At 44.1% G+C, this 13772-nt stretch overlaps 1 protein-coding gene across 1 annotated transcript in view; it reads right to left on the reverse strand.

The window, feature by feature from the left end:
• The window catches only part of CUNH14orf132 (chromosome unknown C14orf132 homolog), a 23723-nt gene extending 17259 nt beyond the window's left edge, over positions 1–6464 (reverse strand). The window contains exon 1 of the mRNA XM_018563681.1: positions 6144–6464. Within this exon, the coding sequence (XP_018419183.1) occupies positions 6144–6170 (27 nt within the window). The 5' untranslated portion in view covers positions 6171–6464. The remainder of the gene's footprint in view (positions 1–6143) is intronic.
• Positions 6465–13772: the final 7308 nt, after the last annotated feature.

A 13772-nucleotide genomic window follows, 5' to 3' on the forward strand; every position in this document is an offset into this window, starting at 1 on the left:
CCCCCCCCCTCCCAGCAGCGTCGAGGCTGCACTTCGGGTCTTTGTTCTCTCACCTGTACAGAGAGCATTGATCTCCATTCTCTTTCATGTTGCTCCTCTGCACAGTTCTCTCTCCTCTTTGAAATGTCAAGCCGTCTGGAGCGCATCAAAAATTCACATGGCCGCGCTCCCAATCTGACAGCCGCCATCACAGGTAGTCGCATCGATGGGGATCATCTCTATGATCTGAGCCTTTCCCAGCCTTTGGAGATTACAGATAGGATCCCATCGCTGCATTACTGCTGACAAACCACAGCCTCTGATGTCTGCCTGCGCTTCCACTATCCACTGCTGATCTGAAGCTGCTGATGGATGCAGCTGATAGGAGAACAATGGGTCTGCGATTTGTCAGTAGCAGCCAGATTTATGCAGGTCACATGACTTCCTATGAAATGCCCTGTAACTCTAACTGGTCTCCTTGTAGTCTCCATCGGAAACCTGTGTGACAACCCAAGAGCTCAATTGGGAGACAGGGATAGAGTGTTGTCACCCTCTAACAAGAAGCATCCCTAATCGCGGGATTGCCAGGGAGTATTCAATGCAAGAAATTCTAGTTTTCGCCTTATCTTTTGTTACATACCGGTGCTGCTAATCTCCTTTTGCAATATAGATCACAATTTTTTTTAACCCCGGCGAATCTCCCGCCAATGTCACTCACTTTTCTTTTCAAGCTTGAGAAAGAGGATCGCCTCGAAAACGTGTTGCTCCCTCATCACATGCCAATGAGATACAGCTATTGGCAATAAAATATTTTGCTTTTTCAATTCATGGTGTGCTGGTGACATTTTTCTACTGTTCATGTGTGGCGGTGCCATCCGCAGTCATTTCGAGCACCCATCTTCATCAAGTGGGAATCCCGGTAAGGAGTGCGGTATGGTTCCTGTTTCTGCTCCCTCATCACTGCCCCGTGCACGTCCTTCTCCAGCCCTCTGCCACCTTCACTTCACCACTTCCCAAAACACAGCGGCTAAGATCAGAGGCAGCCGCTCCCCCGGCACACACAGCCTTCAGTTCATATCTGGTCTTCACTTCATTCTTCTATCCCTGGGTTCATTAACACACCCGATGGCTTCCATTCCAGCCGTCATGGCCAAACCCTAGGACCTGCCCTGCCTTGCCCCAAGTCCTCATCTGGAGACCATCATATACTGAACACCTCCTCACAATACTCCTTGCATCGCCAGAATCTCCTTGGGGCCCCCCTTGCCGGATCTCTGACACCTAAAATAAGTCCCCACTTTTAATCTTTTAATTTACATTGAATTTATTTTTTACCTTTTATTTCTATTTTTACCAATTGTACCCCACAGACACGAGGTGTCCCCACACCATTCACACCTTCAGGATTTGTGCTCTTATTGCTCCATTTCCATGCTTGAGCACTGCATTCTGGGAGGAAGTGGAGGAAGTCACATGCTTCTTCATACCCTAAAGAGCTTGGTAATATTGAGGACTGCAATGAAGCATTGGAACAGCAGGGGACCGCTGTAATGGTGAGTATCAGTGGGTCGGGGTGCGGGTATTTGCTTGTTCAAGAGTGGGTCCCTGCAGCACTCTTCCCCCCGACCCCTGCACAGGTGCCTCCATCAGCTAATGGAGGCACCCGTGCACGCAGTGGCTCTCTACGTTCATAGACACACACAGCCCTGTGGCAGGCCACTCCCCTTCTGTCTTTGATTGATGGCAGAAGGAGCCTATGGCTACTCTAGCTTTCAAAATAAAAGAGAGAAGCTGATTGGTTGCTGTGGGCAACTGCTCCAGATTTTGTCTGCTCCCGTTTGTATGTATTCCTCCCCATTATTTGCAGAACAGCCGGTCCCAGTGATTTTGCTGCATATAATGTCAAATGAGGAAGATTTGGGCGTATGAGTTACGGCCAAAGTACTTAGATGGAGATTTTTGCTGTTTGTTTTGCATACCTCACATGCCCAAGGTCCATAAGGGGTTAATTTACTGTGATGCCACCTGTTCATGGCACCGAAGTTACCAATGCGCACGTTCCTTTAAATATCTTATTTCAGAAAGACCTTATCAAAAACAATCTATTGGAAGCAAGGCTTATATCCGAATCCACAAACCATTTGTTTCAATATTAAAGTTACAATTTGAGATGACAGAGAGAATTGATATTAAAGTATTATAAACCCAAGTATAAAAATTTAATATATTGCAGCTTATCAGTCCTTAGATGTGGTGGCTGCTTTAGTTTTCATTTCAGTCTATTATGAATGCTGCTGCCAGACTCATCCACCTAATCAACTGCTCAGTTTCTGCAACCCCCCTGTGCCAATCCCTCCACTGGCTTCCATCCCTCTGCTGCTCCCAGTCAATCCCTCCACTGGCTTCCATCCCCCACCCCTCCCAACTTCAGGGAAGCCTATCCCACCTCAACCTAACCGCTCAACCATCATGTTCTCAAACAATTCATCCCCACACAGCTAGCTACCACCTGTTGTATATCTTGCCCCTCCTCCCTTTTAGATTGTAAGCTCTCACAGGCAGGGCCCTCCTTACCATCTTGTCTTGACTTATATTGTAACTGTAATGTCCCCTAATATTGTAAAAGGCTGTACAAACTGTTGGCGCTATATAAATCCTGTATAATAATAATTTGTCAAGCTTTTTTTCTATTATCCTCACCTTGTGATCCGGCCAGTAACACACTTCGTGTCCTAGGATTAGAGAGCTAACTTACTAAACTGTATCTATGGAGCAGCTGCGTCCTCACACTAGGGCAAAAGTTGTGTTAGGGCTACAGAACACCTCCGTCTCTCCTCTTCTCCATAGCATAGTGGAGAGTTGTTCTGCAGCTGCATTGGGGTAATTCAAAATGACTGGCACCAGAATTGGTACTGAGGAGGTCAGTCTGTCCTTTATGACATCATTCAATATTCTTCCTAAGTTTGTTCCAATTGTCATAGCTAGTGGAGAGTAAACGACCCGGAATGAACAGTTTTTGAGGAGTCAGATGACTCTTTAGTGTTCAGGAAGCATGAAACCACTTCTCTGTGGTGGGTGGTCGGACAAGTGGTGAGCGAAATCGGCCTGGGTTTGGTTCACTTGGATGTTGGCTCAACCCAGCCAGAAATCTGGGTTTGGCGAATGTTCAAGCCAACTGAATCCAGTGCCATCTGTGTTCTAGCTACCAATGATGTTGTGTGACTCACATAGAATCATTGGTTGCTAGGATGCTAGAGGCTGGGCCGCACAGCATCATTAGTTGCTAGGACCCAGGCGGGTACACCATACCAACCAATGACCCTGTGGGGTCGCCAACATCTTAGCAGCCAATGACGCTGTGCAGCTTAACCACCAGTAATCCAACAAAACTGTGTGGGCCGCACAGAATCATTAGTTGCTAGGACCCAGACGGGTAAACCATAACAACCAACGACCCTGTGGTGTCGTCAGCGTCCTAGCAACCAACAACGCTGTGCAGCTTAGCCACCAGTAAACCATCAAAACTGTGTGGGCCGCCCAGCGTCATTGGGTTCATTGGTGGGCAGGCAAACTAGCCAATCATTTGTCCATTTAGCAAACTACAAACAGCTTGGGTTGGGGTCAAACTCATGGTCAACCCAAGGCTCATCCCTACTTTCCTGGTTATAATAAATAGGAGACATGCAAAGGCCACTAGTTGGCTACACGTATCTCCATGTAGGCTGACATATCGGTTTAATTTAGCCCTAAAACTGACCTTCTAGTGAATTTCATCTGGTTTTATGTACGAACCATACGCTTAAGCCCTGAACAAAGGGATGCTTCTTCTCCAAAATGCGTTGGCTGTATGCGATGTTCTTAATCAATAAACATTCTATAGGAAGCATAAAGCTAGACGACCATTAGGTGCTCCTAACCCCATACTCAGGAACAGATTATCTGATGAATGACTCATCCTCTGTGATCAGAGAGGCAGCAGTCTAGGACCATAACCAGGTCTCTTTTGTGCTTTTACTAAAGGTTATCTGCCATAAAGGATTACACATACTGTACATGATCCTGACTCTTATCGGTCCAGCTCTGCCACACATCAACCTGAGCAACGCCGAAGCAAGTCAAAGCAATTAAAAACCCCTTGAAATCATGTTGCATTTCACGTGCTTTGGAGTATGATGTAAGTGCAGCACCAAGTTTTCTTTTCTCATGACCAGTTAACAGTTAACATACCCAGTAGAGATACTTTAGGTCGTACCCATGGCGGGATATACTCCCAAGGCCAGGTTCCTCAATGCGACAAGATGGTAAGGAGGGCCCTGCCCGTTACTTATTTTTTTTATTGTAATTTTATTATTAATCAATTTTAATGCATTTTTGTCTCACTTAATTTTAGTGCTATCACACAGGAGCTAACACGCACAGGATTATTTAACACCCTCTGTGGGAGTCATTCGTTTTTGCAGGAGCCCCAGACTAAACCTCTCACAATGGAGTGCATGGTGGGACTTGTAGGTCCATATCTGCTGGTGACGAGCCACAGGTCCCGTATTTATACAAGCCCTGAATGTAGTTGTTCTGACACTATAACCGAAATCTGCGTGGAGTCATAAGCTCTAGGGACGTCCCTGCAACTGGAACACTGCAGATAATTATTCAACATTCTGTATTTCACTTATAGATTAATCTAGATGTCCAACATTCCACAAACCTCCCCGAAAACATCATCTATTCTGAGCACAGCTGCATGCCAAAGCTTTGTTTTTGCAACAGAATCCACTTACAGCCTTAAAGTGTTACATTAAATAGTAATGCCGCAAAATTTAGTCTCCTTTACAATGTTCTTTCATACCCATTTTTGCATAATCCATGCTGTTATCATCCAATAAGACTTCTGTGGGCGGGCGTGGCCTCCGATTGGGCTTGAAATATGTAACTTATTTTCAGGGGCCCGCAAAGTGCTGGCAGTCATTACTCAAACCCAATTGAAACATTTAACTGAAAGCAACAGTTTAAAAAAAAAATCAATTACCTATTATTCATCTTAAAGTACCGTACGTGGTTACTTTAAAAACAATATGCATAGTGCAGTGATCTATGGCAACCAATCAGTGACAGCCTTTTGTTGTTCTTATCGCTTAAAAGTGATGTCAAATTATAGCTAATTGGTTGCTCTGGCCAGCTGCACACCCTTGTACATTCTCTACTCCATTGTTATTGTAAAAATGTAACAAAAAAAAGAATCTTACAACCCATCAAAGAATGATTGCAAATATTAAATATAATAATTAATAATAATAATAATAATATTATATAGTCTCGTAGCTCTGGTCTTCCATACCCCTAATTAGTTTGGTTGCCCTCCGCTGGACCTTTTCCAACTCAAGGACATCTTTTCTTAGTACTGGTCCATAGCCCGCCGATCGCCTATATGTGCTCGTTCATCCTGCCCCTACCCCCCCAAACCCTGACCTCTCACCTTGAATCCCATGATCCGCTGCCCCGTCTGCGGCCCGGGATCGGCTCGGAGGGCGTCAGGAGGAGGAGGACGGGAGATCAGCTCCTTGCTGATCTCCGTCCGGGCTGTGAATGCAGAAGTGATGTGTATTACATCACTTCCGCATTCACCTGTCAGTCATCTGGCTGCTATAGCCAGAGAGAAGAAGCTGATAAAGCAGAGACCCCTAATGTTCTAGAGACCCCTAATGTCTCCATAAAGAGGACCTGTCAGTGTGACTTATCATGTTACAATTTAACATGATATTCCCATCCCTTGGCGACCAGGAAAATTGCCAAGGGATGGGATCCAAAGTCAGAAGTACATTGTGACCTCTTTTTTATAGTCGAGATTTTTTTTTTTTTTTTTTAATGCCTTTGGTTGGTTTTAATTTCCCACCATTAGAATAGTCTCTCTTACAGTCCTCATTAAAAGAAGAAAAAAAAAAATCAGTCGCAAATATATATGATAAGGCCAAAAAAATTGACCAGGGTCTACCAAGTCCTGTTCCAAAACAGAGTTCTAAAACTGTTGATCCAAAAGAAGGCTCGGCAAAACCGGGAGCAAGTCAGCTGCCTGTTTATCCTCACTGGGGGTAATAATGTTGCCAATAAAATACAGTTGGGATACAATGAAAAAAAAAACAAGGATGCCTAATAAATGTATATCTTACCTGAGCTGCCATGAAGGAGAGATCCATGGTGGGTCGTAGCGGTGGACCTTAAGCCGTCTATAGAGTCTGATCGGCTGCGTTCATTTTCCAGGGGGCTTAGAGGCGTGGGCCAGGCTCCGGAGAGCGTTCTGGTAAGGGGACCCAATTAATCCAAGCCGCTTTTTCATGACATCTCCTTTGGCGTCTGTTTCCCCTGGCCACAGCTGACCAGACAAGAGCGTGTTTTGCTCTTCTGCCTGGGCAGGATCGGGTAAGCCTCTTGTTTAAGTGGCAGCGGTGCCATCCAACGTTAACCCTTCCCTTACCAGCTTTTGCCTAGGCGGTACCGAGAGACTAGATTCCTCCAATCTGATAAATCTGGGTCCTCCAATCTGTGAAAAAAGCAAAGCTGGGGGTCTGAGGGATTATCTCATCTTTTAATTCCGTTTTTTTTTTTTTTCATTCTTCTCCCCTGTCTCGCAGCTTGAGAGACCCCTGACACAGATTCGAGCTCAGCGACCGGATAAAATGTGCAGCGAGCCCTGAATCGAGATTCATTTATAAAGTGATGTGAGAGTTAACTGTGTTCCTATGGCAACAAATGCTCCTCGGGGACAGAGTGAATGAGCAACAGTACTGACAGGGAAGTTTCGGGCAGACGCGGTCTGTATTTGAAAGTTGGTGACCGTCAACTGCGATTTCACTTAAAGGGTCACGTTGGGGGGTTGAGACATGGCTGGAAGCATTTTTAAAAAAAGCAATTTCTGCACTGGCTGGTTCATTTATTTAAAGGAATTGATACATTGAATATATTTTATATACACTATATTACCAAAAGTATTGGGACGGCTTTACATGCACATGAACTTTAATGGCATCCCAGTCTTAGTCCGTAGGGTTCAGTATTAATAGGTCTGTAGCTACTGACTCTGCAGACAGTTGGCGACTTCTGCGCACTGTGCGCTTCAGCATGCGCTGACCCCGCTCTGTCATTGTACGCGGCCTACCACTTCGTGGCTGAGTTGCTGTTGTTCCCAGTTGCTTCCACTTTGTTATAATACCAGTAACAGGTGACCGCGGAATATTTAGTAGCCAGGAAATGTCACGGAACACCTGAATCCAATGATTTGGAGGGGCGTCCCAATACTTTTGGCAATATAGTGTACTTTATATACTCCTCTTCCCCTTTGACTACAATTATCTCTCAGAACAGAATTTGTTTCACCGCAGGTTTCCTTTGAAGCGTATCCAAATCCAAGGACAGAAACTTTAACATTGTGCAGCTCACCAGTCCTTAGATGCGGCGGCATTAGTTTTTCACCTGGTGATCCTGCCAGTAACTTGGTGGTCCTAACAGCACTTCCTGTTCTAGACTGACAATGCTCACTGACCGTACTGTATCCAGTGGTGTATTTTGGTTTTGTGCTGCCCTAGGCAACACTAAAAACTCAGCCCCCCCCCCCCATCTGAATTTGCCCCTGTTTAAGAAATTTTGCATAACCTGTCATTTTGTCAATACAGCGCGCCGCTGCCTGTGGCTGGGCTGCGCTGTTCGCCTTAGCTCGCCTAGGCCGACCAGGCAAATGCCCGGAATGTCTGATGGCCAGTTTTTTGCCTCCCCCTGGAAAGTGCCACCCAAGGCAAATGCCTACTTTGTCTTAAAGTAGATACACCTCTGATTGTATCTATGAAGGAGCAGTGTTGTCACCCAAGAACAGAAGGTATATTAGAACTAAAACACCTCTGCCTCCCTTCATCTTCATTACAAAGGGGGAGGTTGTACTGTGGTCCACAGAGAGTGCTCAGGCAGAGCTGGTAATGATTTTTATGATTCCAGGGCAGCACCGTCATCCTGGTATTTTTCAAAAACACCCAACATTTTGTACTGCACCGTGTACGCTTAGAATATTTTGCTTTAAAATGGTTTACTAATCTATGGATATTTAAAGGGGGCCTGCAGGACTACCATTACTCCATGGTCCTTAGAGAGTGCACCTCCAGGTATCATTGGACATTAACAGGTTAATTGCAAAGCATTGCAGGGTCTGCAAAGCAGTACCCTGGGTTTTGAGGGTCCCACCGTGCACAGTAATCTAATGATGACTGCAGGCACCTGGAGGGGTCCACTGTAAAGACTTGGGGCCACTTAACTGGGTAACATGATCCCAGGCATGACCTCAAATGTGTCAGTGATCTATTTATTTCAGAATCCTGCTGCACTCCTTACCAGGTATCCATGTCAGCCTGGGTGCTCGAAGTGACCGCAAATGGCACCACCGATACTGAAACTTGTTAAAGATGTCACCAGCACACCATATTGAAGTGAAGAACGTGTCTGTTTATTGACGCTTCATTTAGTACAAATAGTAACGTTTCGGGGCCACACTGGGTCCCCTTTCATCAGGCTTTCAAGCTTTCAAAAAAATAAAATAATTTCCACTTGGTTTGGTTATACTTAGAGCACATACTTTTCAATTAAATAGCATACATGCCACAAAAAAATCTCACAAATCGTTTCCATCATATAGGAGAAAAATAATACATATTGTGAGCTATTTAGGGTTAGAGGGAATTAGGGTTTGGTTTAGGTGATTTGTAGGGGAGGATAGGGAAATTAGGGGTTCATCCGGGATGGCATCTATTTGGGTTTACAATATCTAAAAAAAAAAAAATCAAACATGGCATGTTCCGTCCCTAAACTCTTTTATTGCCAACTACCTAAGTACAGGTGCTTTTGAAAGTCAATTAGCATACCACTCATACCATCCAAGTACAGCCACTTTTACATACTTTCAAATATATAGTGTACATACCACACAAAAAATCCATCATGGAGGAGATGGAAATATATTACATTTGTGATATTAGGAAATGTTGAGTTGGTTTAGGTCATTTGTAGGTAGGATAGGGAAATTGGGGGTTCATCCGGGATGGCATCTAATTTGGGTTTACAATAGCTGGAAGAAAAATGAAATATGGCATGTTCCTCTCTTAAATCCCTCTACTAGTAACTACCTGAGTACAGGTGCCCTTGGGAGTCAATTAGCATACTGCTAATACCATCCAAGTACAACCACTTTTACATGCCTTGCAATTAAATAGTGTACATGCCACACAAAAAAATCTCACAAATGTTTTCTATCATGGTGGAAATGGAAATATAATATATAGAGAGATTAGGGAATTTTGGGTTGGTTAAGGGCATTTGTAGGTAAAGATATGGAAATTGGGGGTTCATCCGGGATGGTAACCTAAGATTTAGAATTTCTGAAAAGAAAACCATATATGGCATGTTTTTCCCTTACACCTTTCCATTGGTAACTGCTTAAGTACCGGTGCACTTGGAAGTCAGTGCACTACTAATACCATCCAAGTACAGCCTCTTTTACATGTTTCAGGTAAATAGTGTACATGCCAAAAAAAAAAACTTCAAATATTTTTTTTGTCATGGAGCAGATGGATATATAATACGTTTAGTAAGATTAGGGAATTTGGGGGTTGTTTAGGTCCTTTTTAGGTGTGGATAGGGAAATTGGGGGTCCATCCGGGATTGGCATTTAATTCGGTTTCCAATAGCTGAATAAAAAATAAAAAGACATGTTCCTTCCTTAAACTCATCCATTGGTAACTACCTAAGTGCAGGTGCTCTTGGAAGTCAATTAATGTACTACTAATGCCAATCCACGTAAAGCCACTATTACATATGTTTCAATTAAATAGTGTACATGCCACTAAAAACATCTCACAAATATGGATGAAAGGGAAATATAAATATAATGGAAATATAATAAATAAATTATTAAATAGAAATATAATACATGTGTTAGATTAGGGAATTTTGGTTTGGTTTAGGGCATTTGTAGGGGAGGATAGGGAAATTGGGGGTTCATCCGGGATGGCATCTAATTCGGTTTCCAATAGCAGAAAAAAAAGGCATGTTCCTTCCTTAAACTCATCCATTGGTAACTACCCAAGTACAGGTGCTCTTGGAAGTCAGTCAGTCAGTCAGTCAATTAATGTACTACTAATACCCTTCCAAGTACAGCCACTTTTACATGTGTTTCAATTAAATAGTGTACATGCCAGAAAAAATCTCCCAAATATCGAAATAAATGGAAATATAAATATAATGCAAATATAAATAAATAAATGGAAATATAATACATTTGTTAGATTAGGGAATTTTGGTTTGGTTTAGGGCATTTGTAGGGGAGGATAGGGAAATTGGGGGTTTGTCCGGGATGGTATCTCATTGGGTTTACAATAGAAAAAAAAAATCAACTATGGCATGTTCTCCACCAAACTCCACCACTGGTAACTACCTTAGAACAGGTGCTCTTACTCACTAATAATACCATCCAACTACATCCACTTTTACATCATTTTCTAATAAACATTGTATATAGTGGCATCTAATTGGGTTTACAATTTTTTTAATAAAATCAAATGTGGCATGTTTCTTCATTAAACCCCTCCACTGGTAAGTACCTAAGTACTGGTGCTCAGTGTACTATTGATACAAATATAAATATATAATATAATATAAAAGAAAAATAATCATAATAATAACAAATATAGTACTCTTTACCTTTAAACCACTTTACTCTGAATTTCAGATACATTGCGATCAGATTGATTGTTCTTTTTTACAGCGGTTCTGAGCTGGGTTGCATCCTCTCTATATTTGACTCTTTGCCTTTCAACCCCCTTTTCTGTGAACACAAATTAGTCCGTATTCATTCTCAGGTTCAGATTCAAGGTAGAGAACTTCATTGGGCAGTGAATGGCAAGATGTAACTTACAACCAATCACCATGTAGACTTTCTAACCAGTGTTGCCGTTCAATGTTCATGCTAGACTGGTGGGGACCTTTGAATGACTACAGAACACTCCAATTTATTTTATTTATTGGTATTTATATGAGGCCGACAATTGACGCAGCGCTTAACATAGTGCGCATTCACATCAGTCCCTGCCATCAAGGAGCTTACAATCTGAGGTCCCTAGCTCACATGCATACATACAAGGGCCAATTTAGACAGGAGCCAATCAACCTTCCAGCATGTCTTTGAACAGTGGCGTCACAAGGGGAGTGCAGCCTGCACCCAGGTGTCACCATTGGAGGGGGGACACCAAAATGACTGACAGTCATTTTGGTGTCACCCCCTATGAAAAGTCAGGCACTCAGTCTTGGACCGAGAGCCCAACCGTGTCAGGAGAGAGGAGGGCACCCGGCGACATACCTCATCCCGCCGGGTGAACGTCCCCTTCTCTCTCTGTCGGTTAAACTTCTTCCGGCAGGCGTCAATAAGATGGCCGTGCATGTGTGATGATGTCACGGCGGGGTGTCACCCGATCTCCACTCTGGTCATGGACAGAGAGCCCGACAGTGTCAGGAGAGAGGAGGGGACCCGGCAGCATACCTCATCGCGCCAGGTGAACATCCCCTCCTCTCTCTGTCGGCGTCCATCACCAGGCAGGTGTCAATAAGATGACCGCGCATCCGCAATAATGTCATTGCGGGGTGTCACCCCTTCTCCGCTCGATACCCAGCCTTGGGACGCCCCTGTCTTTGGAGTATGGGAGGAAACCCACACAAGCACAGGGAGAACATCCAAACTCCTTGTAGACAGTGACCTGGCCGGGACTCAAACCAATGGAACCCTAAGCTACAAGGCAGAAGCAATAACCATTACACCGCTTCCTGGAACAACAATCCAAAATGGGGCATTGAAAATGCTGGGAGGAAAAAGTCCCGTCCTCCCCCCCTCCCCCCCACAGAAAAGCCATTTGGAAACAACTTTATTTCAGGTAATTACCCTCCTGCTGCTTTTGTTACATTTTGTTAGAGGAAAAGGGGGGCTGAGCTGCGCTTGGCGGCTTGTTAAAAGCGTTTATGAAAGCATATAAAGAGTATCGAGTATACAACGCATACCTGGATCTCCCGCAGCAGTGCATGTTAGGGGCGAATGGCCAGGAATTGGGTTTATATAACTCAGCACTGAGTCGTGCCATGGACTTCTCACACTTTGAAAGGGAAATATCTGCGCGTCTTTAAAAGGGGTGTTTTTTGAACAACATGCTGGGAGCTGCGGATTGCAGTTGCCTGGCCATATCAATATAGAGTCACGACAAGTCACGACTCGCTGCATGCTTCTCGCTGGTCTGGGAAGTGTTGCTGCCAGAAACAGCCAGGCAATTTGCATTTTTTTTTTTAGAAGTAGGTCAGCTATCGCAACCCTATATTTCAGTCAGAACAGATATCCTTAAAAGAATAACACCGGCACAACAATGAAACCGGAACTCCAGGCGGGTAAAAAAAACCAACACAATGAATGCAGATCTGTATTGATACATTATTGCTTGTATTGTATACTGTATACAATGTATATACCACTTGTATACTGTACATTGTGCAAGCGGTATAATTAACTGTATTTGACTTGGTATCAGCCTCTCACAGCCCGCTGTACAACAGAGCTCAGACTGGGGAGAGAGAGGCAGCACAAACAGCCAAATAGGTGTACTAGATTGCTCATGTGCTAACAAGGCCAAACTTGACTAGAGGCTCGGGGGGCGGGGGGGGGGCATCTATTGTCTGCCACTTACAATGCTGTTTTAACACCTCTATCTGGGAGGCTTAATAACACCTGCTAATGCAGTCAACACCTTACCTCCATGAGCTCTCTGACCACATGCTAGTTATGATAAACAGATTAAGTTGATTGGAGGAACAGTCATCAGATTTATTCCCAGAGAATTCGGGTTCATGTAAGTCATTCTGAATTGGGAAATCTAGTCAGATGACCAGCGCAACCTCCTCAAGAGAAATGCAGCAAGCAATGCTGATAGGAGAAGAGAGCAGAGTGACAGAGAGATGAGCTCACCAATCTGTTGTTTCTCCTTCACAGTCACAGCCTGGGGGAGGGACAAGACCTGCAAGTAATACTTAATGGCAGCAAAGAAAAATCAGAACTGCCCTGCTAGACACGGCTGTGCTGTGTGGAAGAGCTGTGCAAACCTCAGGACTGGCTGGACTGAATTTCAAAGCCTTTGGCAGGTGAAACAGTCACCCGATATGTGAGTTATTGATGTATTTAGCTGTTTTCATTGTGTTCGGCTTTAAACAGAACTATGGCTGAGCTGCATTGTTTGAAGAATCCATGCAATACGTAGAATATTGCAGCCAAAGACGCAAGAAACAAGCTCACAGTTGCCTCCCATTAAAGGCGCAGTAGAGGAAGGCTTAGATGTCACATTGCCTATTTTCATCAATATTTCAATGAAGACAGATGTCCATAATAATCTACGATGTCTATTTCCATCAATGCCACAGTGAGGCTTCCATATGCTGCAGTGTCTATTTGCATCAGTGCCACAGGGAACGTACAGTACACATATGCTGCACTACATATCCCCCTCAACGTCACAACATCTACACCAGGGGTGCCCACATATTTTTGTGTTAAGATCCACTTTTCAAATGACAAGCTACATGAGATCTACCAACGAAAATAAAACATCCCTCGCTCTCTCTCTCCTGGCTGTCTCTCCTTGCTCTCTCTCCTGGCTGTCTCTCCTCATTCTCTCTCCTGGCTGTCTCTACTCGCTTTCTCTCCTGGCTGTCTCTCCTTGCTCTCTCTCTCCTGG

Source organism: Nanorana parkeri, unplaced genomic scaffold (genome assembly GCF_000935625.1).
Source record: "Nanorana parkeri isolate BGI_ZX_2015 unplaced genomic scaffold, ASM93562v1 scaffold685, whole genome shotgun sequence".
Taxonomy (NCBI): domain Eukaryota; kingdom Metazoa; phylum Chordata; class Amphibia; order Anura; family Dicroglossidae; genus Nanorana; species Nanorana parkeri.